Source organism: Bactrocera tryoni, chromosome 5 (genome assembly GCF_016617805.1).
Source record: "Bactrocera tryoni isolate S06 chromosome 5, CSIRO_BtryS06_freeze2, whole genome shotgun sequence".
In the NCBI taxonomy this organism is placed as follows: Eukaryota; Metazoa; Arthropoda; class Insecta; order Diptera; family Tephritidae; genus Bactrocera; species Bactrocera tryoni.
This window is the reverse complement of record NC_052503.1, coordinates 29,751,876-29,763,811: the sequence shown is the minus strand read 5'-3', so window position 1 is coordinate 29,763,811 and position 11,936 is coordinate 29,751,876. Positions and strand designations below refer to the sequence as shown.

Below are 11,936 nucleotides of genomic sequence, written 5' to 3'. Positions count from 1 at the left end.
CATTTTGTACATGGTGCACCACCGATGGCAATGAGAGACTATGGTTGAACACAGCGTCTTCACCGTTGACTATCACGTGACTGTCTAGTTAATCTAGTTCCCTCAATGGGCCATTTGGCACTACATCCACAGTAAAGGGAATATTAAACAACCCCACCTTTCTCGGACCACTCCGTCACGACAGTTCTGACGCAAGGAAGGCTATATGTATATGAGGTGATTAAAGGTGATTGTTGAAGATTCCATCCCCGCATATACCTTGTGCATATGAGGTCCCTCCAATTGTGTCTTAATGATGTGCGACCTACCTTTGCAATAAGTACGCTATGCCCCTATTCTCCCTCCGTATTTGTTTTTGATGTGGAAGAAGCTAAGAAGAAGAACGCCACCCTGGCCTATTAACAAGATTTGGAAATGTGATATAGTCTTACGCAGTTCGTTTATATGACAGCGCGATGATCGTTCTGATTTTTTGCATACGTCCTTTCACTTTAGATTATTGCTACCGCACTAACTGATCAATCAAATTCAAGTCCTTGTATGGAGAACTTTTTATTTGAAGAGGTATCTTCACGTAACTTGGTATAAACTACTGTCGAAAAAATACTACATTCTCCGAACAAATTGCCAATAGCCCCTATCGCATATATCTGCCATTCGCAAATCCGATCACAATCCAGTTAAGGAAGAGCTCCTTACCTTTGTTCATCTTGTAGGTTGTTTCTATCAATCAGCGTGTGTAGAAAGAAATAGCCAAAACCTTTTCCGTTGAATGCAAACCGATAGCGTAACATATTATGCTTCCAGATTTAGTTGTAAATACAGTCGCTATAAGAAATGCAACTGAAAACGATGTTACGAAATTGGCGTTTTTCTGGTTTGATTGTTCATTGATTCCATAGGATTTTCTGGGCGAACCTGTACTGTAATCTGCACTGCTGTACGCAGTGTAACGCTTTTCAATTCGCCATAATACATATTTACTATTTCCGGTTACTGTTTTGTCTCACTATATGCCGACAAAACCTTTCAACATGATAATCTAAAATGGCTCTAACAATTTCAAAAAAGAATCTATGTCCAAAATAATAATTAATTAGTTTAAAAATGATACATTAAATCCTCTAGCTTTATAAGCAAAAATAAGTCCTCGAAAGCTTGATGTATAGTATACCTATAACAACAAAGTCTGCACCTTCCTTGTTCTTAACTTACGTTTCTGATTCATTATTTTTCGTTGTACGTTAGGGTAAAATCTTCTCAATTCAGTCTAGGGATTTAAGAGGGCCGCCTCATTCTGCAAACTTAAATTAAAAAAAAGCTTTTTCAGAAATACTTACCAAAGTATCCGATACAAAGCATTAATAATATTTTATATATAAATTTATTATTTTATTTTATGTATTTTTTACTTTTATTAAACGATTAACTTGCTAAGTTATATGTAAATGTCTTACAAATGTATGGAATATGTACATTGATATAAATAAATAAAAAATATTAACAAACAATTGTAGGTTGTGAATTGCTCAAATTTGTTAACTTATTAGCAATTAAATGCTTGCTTTTGCTGTTGCTGCTACTGTTATCTAGTTAAGCCAGAAAAATAAATAGCAGCATTTAGCATGGCTTAATCTATTTCCACAACCCATAACAACTAGCAGTTCATTCAGAGAACGTTTAATATATAGAAGGTTCATGGTGTGCCGTTTGTCAAAATAGCACACTTTTCGCAGGACTACTCGTTACGATGAGCGTATTCCACCACAGTTTAACATCAACAGACTCGAAATTAGCATAAATAAGCATTCTCAATGTTAACTGATAGGCATAATGCTAATTAAAATCTTACGGAATGTACGCTACCAGATGCGTTTAATACTAATACGCAAAGGAATCTACATATAATGTATAAATATTTTGTTCAAATGTAGTAAAGTGAAAACTAAAGATTTTGCAAATAGAAAAAAAAGAAACAAAACAGAATTGAGATAAAAAATCTCTGTCTTACAACATATAAATGAGCCCAGAGACAATGGAACAACCTCCTTATCGTCATTCATAAGGGAGATGGAGACACTCTTGGTCCTTGTACAGGATCAAAATGCAAGGAACTATATCTTCGTAAGGGTAATTGTTAACAAAATCCAGCGACCAGCTTTAGACGTAATGAGGACTATAGGTGAGAATATGTCGTGGGAGCAAATTAAACAAATACTGGTGGCAAATTTTGGAATTAAAGAGTTTTATCATTAACCATACCAGAAGGTAAGAAATTATAATCTAAGACAATATTTTACCAGATGAAGAGATAATTTATCAAAATTTAACGAAAAATATGAATATGATCAAAAAACACCATCCGCAATAAAACGAATTGAACACTTCAACCAACAAAACAAAAAACGGCAAAAATAAGGCGACAAAATCTATTCGACCAGAGAAGGAATATGGAAGGGGAACAGACTCCAATGGCAACAGTAAACCTGGTAGAAGGACTTGCCCGCAGGGAACAGCGGTGAGAGCACATAAGGTAAGTCTGCCTAAAGTAACGAAACAAGACGGAAAAAAATAATGGCAGCAGACATGCCCTATTAAAAGCAGTCAACGATCTGCCTATATTAACTAGAACCGAAATGATAACCGTCAATTCGTTCTTCAGTAGTACGGAGTATTTACTATCCACACTCAACAACAGTAAACTTCAGAAAGAAGTAATAACATTTTATCGTAATAAACATCTCGCAACCAGACAACTGGCAACTCATCAAGGAAACCTTAAAGCTGAAGTACAGGCCAGACGTGGAGCCGCACTAGCTCTATGAAAAGATTGGGAACTTTAGGAGAAAATGGATGACACGAGTTTCAATATTTAAAAATTTTCAAAAAACAATATTACATGAATGTAACACTGTACAAGACTGACTTTCAGTGTTCATAGTTGTCAACCATGAGAGTTTTCTAAACGCAACTTCCTTCTTCTGGAATGCATTACCGTCGAGTACAGACGTGCTTTTGCATTAGGTATTTTATAAAAGTCTTTTTGTAAATACATGTATTTATGTACCTATAATTCATTATAATCAAATAAACGCAAACACAACACAATACAGCAGACAAAGAAACTATAGCAACAGTATAGCCAGCCGCAGAAGAGTTAGGCGATCATTTTTATATTAAGGATAAAATAGTCAACAAATATAAATGTAGAATTGAATCTTGTGAACTTGGACCTTCTATGGACAGATGCCATTTTGAATAGCGGTTAAGCTCATTGATAATAAACTTCTTTCCTTTTGATACTGTCACCAAGTTCATAAGACTTCATAAATGAAGCGTTCGACAAATATCTTACGAAATATTATATCGTTCATCAGTGGAGAGTGTGTAATCAGTGAAGTGGGTAAGGAATTACACACATGTAGGAGAAAGGAATTTGTTATTAAATTAAAACAAATATTAAACTTCGAATTGAAGCCGAAGAAAGTGACTTTGAGGGAAACATTGATCCTGGACGACTTATCTCCGAACAATTCAGACACCGCAACAGTGATGCCAGCGCAGAACATAACATCAGAAATAATTCCATTAGAGAGCGAACCTATTCCCAACACCAAGCTGTAACTGCTGTGATCGTGAAGGAAACATCAAGAAAAAGGAAGAGAGAGGACAAAGAGGAAGAAGTAGGAAAGAAGATGAAGATCACTATATTACATTTATTAAATTATTAATAACAATAATGAAAAATTTTTGTGAATAGGAAATTCGCCAAGCACAATGCTTATCAGAGAACTCGACACATATCTCGATTCTCTCGATAATTTTAGCGATGTGGACACCGGATTTTCTATTACACGCAATTACAACTTTGGAGAAAATGTTATCGTTAGCCCTCACAAAGAAGGAATACGAGGCGAAACGTGTAATACATTCATTAATGGAATACCTGTTGATGGTTCAGAAACAACTACTAGCCAAAAGAAAGAATTAGGAAAGTGTTCCATGAGGAATTTAGCAACAAGCCTCTTAAGCCTCGAATCATCCACGCCATTTACAGAAGCGACTGTAACTATGGAGGCATCGTCATGGCTCCTGAACAGCTACGCAGAAAATTTTCAGGGGCCACCCTGCTCATCGCGTACCATGGCGACCACGTCCACATTGTCCACGACTGCAGTTATTCCAACAACTCATGTAGATGTGCATTCTTCAATATTCGCGCAAAACAGCAAATCAATCGAAGATATGCTCGAAGAAACGTTCACACTTGGAAGTTCACGCTCGACCACTGGATCAATCTCGCAATCTATTTGCAGAAAGATTCAAGGATATACTTATACATCAATATCGCCGTGAGAACATTGCAATTTTCCTCTAATCGAATGTGAAAGAAATATATTATGGAACGAAACAATATTAGAAGCATTTGCTACAGAAAAATTAAAAATTTTGTTTGGTGGTAGCGCACAACAACAGGTGCAGTTATGCCTGTGATTGCAACGCAAACAAAAACATCAAAGGTGCGAGGCTCAATTTGCAGAGATAACAACGGAAACGCTTGCCAGTAGCAAACGACACCAACAGTCCCAAACCGTGGGAATTGCCGAATCAGCATTATGGAATCATGCGGTCCATATGAGGTGATGGCAAGTATATTACATAGGTTGTTTAATCCAAACAAATACTCCTCTGCATTACTCCTACAAATCACATAAAGTAATAGAGACGTAATGCAGAGGAATATCAACCGCCCCAACTTCACTCAACAGAACAGAAGGAGAAACAAAAGAAGATGATTTTCCTGCGCTTTTTACCAAAAAGGTTATTACTATCCCCCCAACACACAAGCGATAGCAGAGTGAATATCGAAAGCGAAAGTGCTTATCATATAAAACATTTCTTTCTCAAATATAACAAGTGTCACGGAGAACATAACGATTAAAACAAATACAAGTGAACACGGAGAGCAAAACGTTTTTAAACAGAGTAAATAATTATTAGACAAAATACATATTACATTGAAAAACAATAAGTAAAATCCCAAGTTACAACATAAAGTAATACGGATACAACACTAAGATCCAAGCAAAACTCATCAACAATACTCCACAGCGAAGGAATCAACCCAACACTCAAAACGGATTAGTATATTTAAAATCACAACAATACGTAAGTATTTAATACTGAACTTTAACACTAACTAATAAGAAAATAAGCACAATTAATCAATTTCGGAAACACACCCACACACACTCGTATTTGTATAAACCCAATGAAACATTAAACTCATAATTTGTAACGATTCTACTAAACGAAATATCTTTTAATTAAACGCAATCGGGCCCCTACGTCGACATACCCCGACATAGGTGTTAGGTATTCAGGTGCAGCACCAAAAAGTCAGTTGTAATAACTCGATCGTAGCGAACGGCTGCCGTACATAGTAAGGAAATAAAAATAAATTAACCCAAACCTTGTGTTTCATTTACTTATACTAATGTTGTATATAAGTTCATTTATGATAAGGGAATAAAGGAATTAGTCATTTATTTTATTTTATAAATAAATTAAAGAACAAGATGGCTAGTTTACCAGCCACTGTGTCTATAGTAAGTTCTGTTTTATGCATTTCGTCTACAACTTTTCCAAAATGCCGTGTGTATGGCAACTTCTTCAACGATTTCCAGCACGCCGCCACTGCATAGGGATTTCAATAAGCGATAACGGCAGTGCATTTGGAAAAATTCCACAATCTTATATTTAGGTTCAAAATCGATTTGGGTGTAACTTGTATATAAGTTGACAATAGTTAACTGAGTCAACCTCTCTGTGCTGCTAAAACTGCAAATTATGCAGTATAGATTTAGTTACTCCATGCGCTATGTATGACCGTCAACTGCAACTTGACTCGTTGCATAAGCTTTCAACCATGGGACCGTCAGGAGCAATTCAATATCTTGTACGATCATTAAAGTCAGCTACAATTGGTGCAGCAATGACGGTATAAGCGACAGGCTACGAATAAGTTTATGAATGTTTCAATAAACAGTTTTAGTTCACAAGTAATCGACAACACCGACGCTACTACGCAGAAGTGAACTAACTCAAGTTATTAAGTGAAATGGTAGTCGACAACACCGTCCCTACCATTTGAAAGGATATATCACAAGGAGTCACCAAGAGTAATCACCTTGGAGCCCTTAAAATGGAAAGGAAGACTATTAGTGGGAGCACAATTGGTATACTACTAACACTTATTTTAATTAATATTTTATCTTTCATTTTCGGTGCAATAAATATTATAAATACGAATTTCCGAATCTTTTATTTATAAAAACAACTTATTTTAAGGAGGTAGTGAAGAACAACCTCTCATAAGATACATATAATTGGCGCTGTCGGTAAACACGCAAAATTTTTGTAAAGTTTCAAAGGATAATTTTGAAAAATTAAAAAAAAAAATCATAGACACTTAATTATTCGAAGACAGTCGATATTCAAAGAGACTAATTTTAAAATATCCAATTAAAAAGAGTGAAGTATACGACTATTCAACCAAAAGGAGTCATTTACAGGAATCTTAAGAAGACTATTCAACCGAAGGAAGCCATTTGTAATCTCTTGGAGAAGCTAGAAAGTTGAAATGTTAATAAGGAGTACAAGTATTCGCTAAAAGTCAAAATGGCAACAGGATTAACACCAAGTGGAGTTTTAACGCCAACCTTGAATTTCGAAATTAAATTCGATCCACTGGAGTACTTCAATAAAATGGGTGAGTATGCTGGTGACAACAGTTCAGAATTTCAATAAAGTAGAAATTTTAATAAATAATTTAGAAAGAAAATATATAAAATATGACAGGAGAAGTCAGAATTTAAAGGGTAACTTCCTAAAACAAAATATATATAAAAATTAAAGTTATATTCAAAACTATAGAAATGAGCAAATCGGAATAGATATCAGACCCAGGATCATAATTATAAAAACTGTGGCAACCCCAAATGCAACTCTGCAAAAAGCGTAGATATGGCAACCCAAAAACTGGATAAGCTGTCAGCTTGACGAACCGCCATTTTTCCTTCTTCTTGGCGCATCATCACGACTGCAAGCACGTCTCATCATTTCACTCTCCAATTCAATTTCAATTCAATTATCAATTTTGTATCAGTTTTTTATATTAAAATAAATATAAAATTATTGTGGACATCCCACAGATGCAATAGTTAGCAAATATAAATGTTGAGAAGAAAATTGTAGATATGAGTCTGGCGAAACGCTCTGTATATTCCTTGGACTTACTATTGATAGATGCTATTATGAATAGGAGCTAAGTTTAATATCAATAAACTTCCTTCTTTTTGACACTGTCACAAAGATCACATGCGTTTTACTCTGCACACTCTGCTCCGCAAGTTTATTTAATCATTCAGTTAATAAATTCAGGTAAAAACGCTCTGGCGTTTTAATTAAATCGTTTGCCGTTTGTTTTGGAGTATATTTGGCGATTTAAATATTGTTGAACGTATTTTTGGTATCCGTCGAACGATCTCGCGGTCGTGAAAATTTGTATAACTGGAAATGCTAGGCAAAATCATATTTAGTCATAAAGGGACACGGGGAAATGGAAACGCACTAGCTGAAATCATGATGTTGGTGGGGATAAATAATTTCAAACACTTTGCAGATAAAACGCCAAGGTATTGTCAAAGTTTGTGGTTGACTAAGCAAAGAAGTTTTTGCTATCCCAATTAAGTCGACAAAGAGCAGTCTTCGATGAATTTGTAACATTCAAAGTAATGGCGGAGAATTAATGCTCGAAATGTTTAAAAGTCCTCCGAATTAATGATGGGCGCGATTATGTAAATGAAGCGTTCTACAAATATCTTATGAAATATGGCATCATTCATCAGAAGACGACTCACTACACTCTTGAACAGAATGGCGTAGATGCATGCTACTAGAAGTAAATTTGAAGGAAAAATTCTGGGTCGCAGCTGATTTAACTGCGGCATATCTGCTGAATCGTTAGCAATGAAAACAATCTGATTCCAAAACAGTTGTGGTCCGGAAAAGGACCAAACTTAAACAACTCAAAGTGTTTGGCTGTAAGGCCATATAGCCAAAAAAAAGCGCAGTAAGTTATAATGGAAATATTGAGAATCAAAGGCAGAAATCGAAACCGTACGTTTTATTTTAAGACAGTGAAAGTTTGGCAAAGTGGTGAGTGTGCAATCAGCGAAATGATCAAGGAATTACACACATGTAATAGAAATATTTTTGTTATTAAATTGAAATATCCGTGTAATAATTATTCGAAAGCATTTAAAATTGTAATCAAGCAGACAATGTTCTTAATTGTTAGACTGCCTACGTCATAAGTAGTAATAATAAACATCAATAAAGAAACAGTCCTTTTACTTGAACTTAAAAAATGTATTTTTATTTTGATAAGAATATTAACTGGCGATAAGAATATTAACTAGTGACCGCGATAAAAAGGATTCCGCTTATAAAATCCTTTATAAGCCGGTCGTAAAATTTGAAAGGGGACATTGTCCCAGTGAAGACATCACCTTTATAGAAGGATAAAAAGGAAAAGTAACCTCATGGAGCAATAACAGTGAACAAAAAATAAACAAGGATGCCAACTTCAGCAGATTTAGCAGCACTATAGGCTAAAATAGCAGATTTATAAAGGAGAGTGTCCTACAAAGAAAAATTTTTGGTTTGGTGCAGCCCTGTGCGCATCAGTAGTCGGTATAGTAAGTAGGATGAACCACATTCGCGCTACTAGATGTTTTTTTCTTCTTTCGTATCAACTCACAAAATAGTACATCCAAAATCAGGTATAAAGTTTTAGGCACCAAAACGCGTTGTGGACACCAGACTTTCTACTTCATGCTGTCTCGACTTTCGAGAAGGCGTTCATAAAGAAGGAATACGAGTCCAAGCGAGTAATATATTCATTGATGTTGAGCCAAAAGAAAGAATTGGGAAAGAGTTCCATGAAGAATTTACTCACAAGCCTCTTAAACATTCATTGAAATTTATCAAGCATTTCTTATTCTGCGTCTAAAATAAAACGGTCTTTTCTTTATAAGATGTGAAATGCTCTTGAGAGTGCTCGTTATGAATTAAATATCTGATTGTGCATCTTGTGGTGAAAATGGAAGATATTTGACTTTTGTTATTATTGTTAAAAGAAGATGAAAATTGTGAGAATAGAAATCGCGCGCGAGTTACGTCAGTAACAACGACGGCAGCTCCAACTCCAAAACCACAGCTAAGGCTTAGCCTCCACAATTAAAAAGCCAATGCACGAAAATACATATGTATAAACAATCAAAAACGAAATATGCCGATTAAGCATAAAGAGCAGTTTTAATTATTGTCGCTTATTACTTTGTAGCGACACTTACACTATTTATGTACAGAACGACACTTAAGCAATATGTTTGAATAAGGGTCGTTCACTTTATTATTGTTTATATTACTTTTCGAGCATTGACCAGTAAATTCTGCATATGCAGAATTTGTACACAAACAAATAAACAATAAGTTATCGTATAACAGCTTAGCAGCTGAACAATTTGATGATTATAAATAGCAGTGACATTGACATTTCAAGTTTAGTTCAGAAGAACCAATAAAGTAGAGTGCAGTTAATTATAACAACTTTGTGTTTTTATTTAATCTTGGCTCTACACACTTAACTGGCGCAGTCACGGGGTTACTTCTCTCAAGAAAAGTAACTAAAACGAACAAAAGCTAAACTGTTCAAGTGAAATTTAAATAAAATAAAATAAAATTAAATTAAAAGTTAGAATATGACTGGCAGTCGAACGCCAATAAAATAAAATAAAATTAAATTAAAAGTTAAAATATAACTGGCAGTCGAACGCAGTCAAAAAAAAAAAAAAAAAAATGGAAACACATAAAACAGAACAAGCAACCACATCGGCAGTGTCAATAGAAGCTGCAGCAAATCAAACTCCATCTGCTGCAACACGTCACTTGCCACATAACAATCCAACTTTTCAATTACCACTATCGGAAGCACTAAAAGAAGCAGCGAGAATCCAGGAGTTCCGAGGAGATAATACATACGACGTCACATCATTTATTAATGAAGTCGAACTTTTCATCGACTTGTTTGCCGGTACCAACGTGGAGGAGTATTTTTATAAGCGGCACGTCCAAAAAAAAATTCAAGGAGAAGCAGCTAACGCAATTAGAGCCCTCGACAATCCAAGCTGGACAGAAACAAAACAAGAACTCCTGAGGAATTTTGGAGTTCGCGAATCGTATCATCAACTGTACCACAAGGCGCTGAACGTAAGAAATTATAATGTAAGTCAATCTTTTTATTATCTTAAAAATATATTAGATAAATTAAACAATAAATATTATCAAGACCCGGGAAAACCAAAAGAGCTTTCTCCGGCAATAAACGAGGCAATGATATTAAAAACATTTTTGAGCAGCATGCCAGTGCATCTAGCCAGCATAATACATAGTAGAAGCATAGGGAATCTTAGAGGAGCATATTATTGTCTGGAGGAATGTGGTCTGGTACAGAATAAAATTAGTACAAATAGCAACAACACACAATCAAATAATAGCAATAATTTTAGGCCAAATCGCAACCCAGTAGATCAAAATAATTATCAAGGCAGGCAAACAATTAACCGGTTTCAAAACCAAAACAATAATTCGAGGCAAGATAATCCCCAAACACAACAACAATTTTCAAGAAAGGAGCTTATAGAAATCCAATATACACAAGTAGAAACCAAAATAATGTCGCTCATCTTCAAGAAAATAATACCGATACAGAAGAAACTGGTGAAGTAAATTTTCAATTAACCAGCGAGAACAACAGTTACCGATAGTAAATTTAACAATAGGTAAAAATATAATTAAATGTTTAATCGATACCGGTTCTACGACAACCCTGATCGACGAACATTCGTTAAAAGAATATAAAAGGACTAAATTAGTAAAACCTAACATATATAGTACACTATCAGGACAGACAAAAGTAGACTTTGAAATTATAACAGAAGTACCTCAAGAATTCAATGACCCGAATAAAATGGCTTGGAAGGTAACGTCATTCAGAAATAAAAACTTCAACGGACTAATTGGTCAATCAAGGGAAGGAGGAGTTACGTCAGTAACAACGACGGCAGCTCCAACTCCAAAACCACAGCTAAGGCTTAGCCTCCACAATTAAAAAGCCAATGCACGAAAATACATATGTATAAACAATCAAAAACGAAATATGCCGATTAAGCATAAACAGCAGTTTTAATTATTGTCGCTTATTACTTTGTAGCGACACTTACACTATTTATGTACAGAACGACACTTAAGCAATATGTTTGCATAAGGGTCGTTCACTTTATTATTGTTTATATTACTTTTCGAGCATTGACCAGTAAATTCTGCATATGCAGAATTTGTACACAAACAAATAAACAATAAGTTATCGTATAACAGCTTAGCAGCTGAACAATTTGATTATTATAAATAGCAGTGACATTGACATTTCAAGTTTAGTTCAGAAGAACCAATAAAGTAGAGTGCAGTTAATTATAACAACTTTGTGTTTTTATTTAATCTTGGCTCTACACACTTAACTCGCGGCATTTAAAATGTTTACGCGACGATAGCAATTCATTTTCTTTGAGGGAGAATACGTTTGGGCAAAATTTTCGATTAACTCGTAAAATTTGACGTCGCCTAATTGATGAACTAGCCCCACACGATAATCAGAAAACGTCACTATCTTTAACTGTAATAGTTCTAGCAGTTCCACGAGTAGTTATTTAGTTTAGAATTAAGTATAAATATTGTAATTTGGTTAAGCTAAGTTTCAGTTTTGATTACTCCAAAAAAGCTTCGTGGTACCGCTGCCCCAATGCAGCTCCAAT

General features: G+C 35.0%; 1 protein-coding gene across 1 annotated transcript; it reads left to right on the top strand.

Annotated features, from left to right (window-relative positions):
• Positions 1 to 9,899: 9,899 nt before the first annotated feature.
• Positions 9,900 to 11,638, top strand: LOC120777821. Its single transcript, XM_040109359.1, has 2 exons — positions 9,900 to 10,356; positions 11,456 to 11,638. The coding sequence occupies exons 1-2, from the start codon at positions 9,925 to 9,927 to the stop codon at positions 11,534 to 11,536; spliced, it is 513 nt and encodes a 170-aa protein (XP_039965293.1). The 5' UTR covers positions 9,900 to 9,924; the 3' UTR covers positions 11,537 to 11,638.
• The last annotated feature ends 298 nt before the right edge of the window (positions 11,639 to 11,936 follow it).

Excerpts from the sequence above, each read along its gene's own strand:
- LOC120777821 (XM_040109359.1), top strand. The coding sequence starts at position 9,925 with ATGGAAACACATAAAACAGAACAAGCAACCACATCGGCAGTGTCAATA. Across the intron at positions 10,357-11,455 it reads TAAGAAATTATAATGTAAGT|GCAGAATTTGTACACAAACA; the intron begins CAATCTTTTTAT and ends AATTCTGCATAT.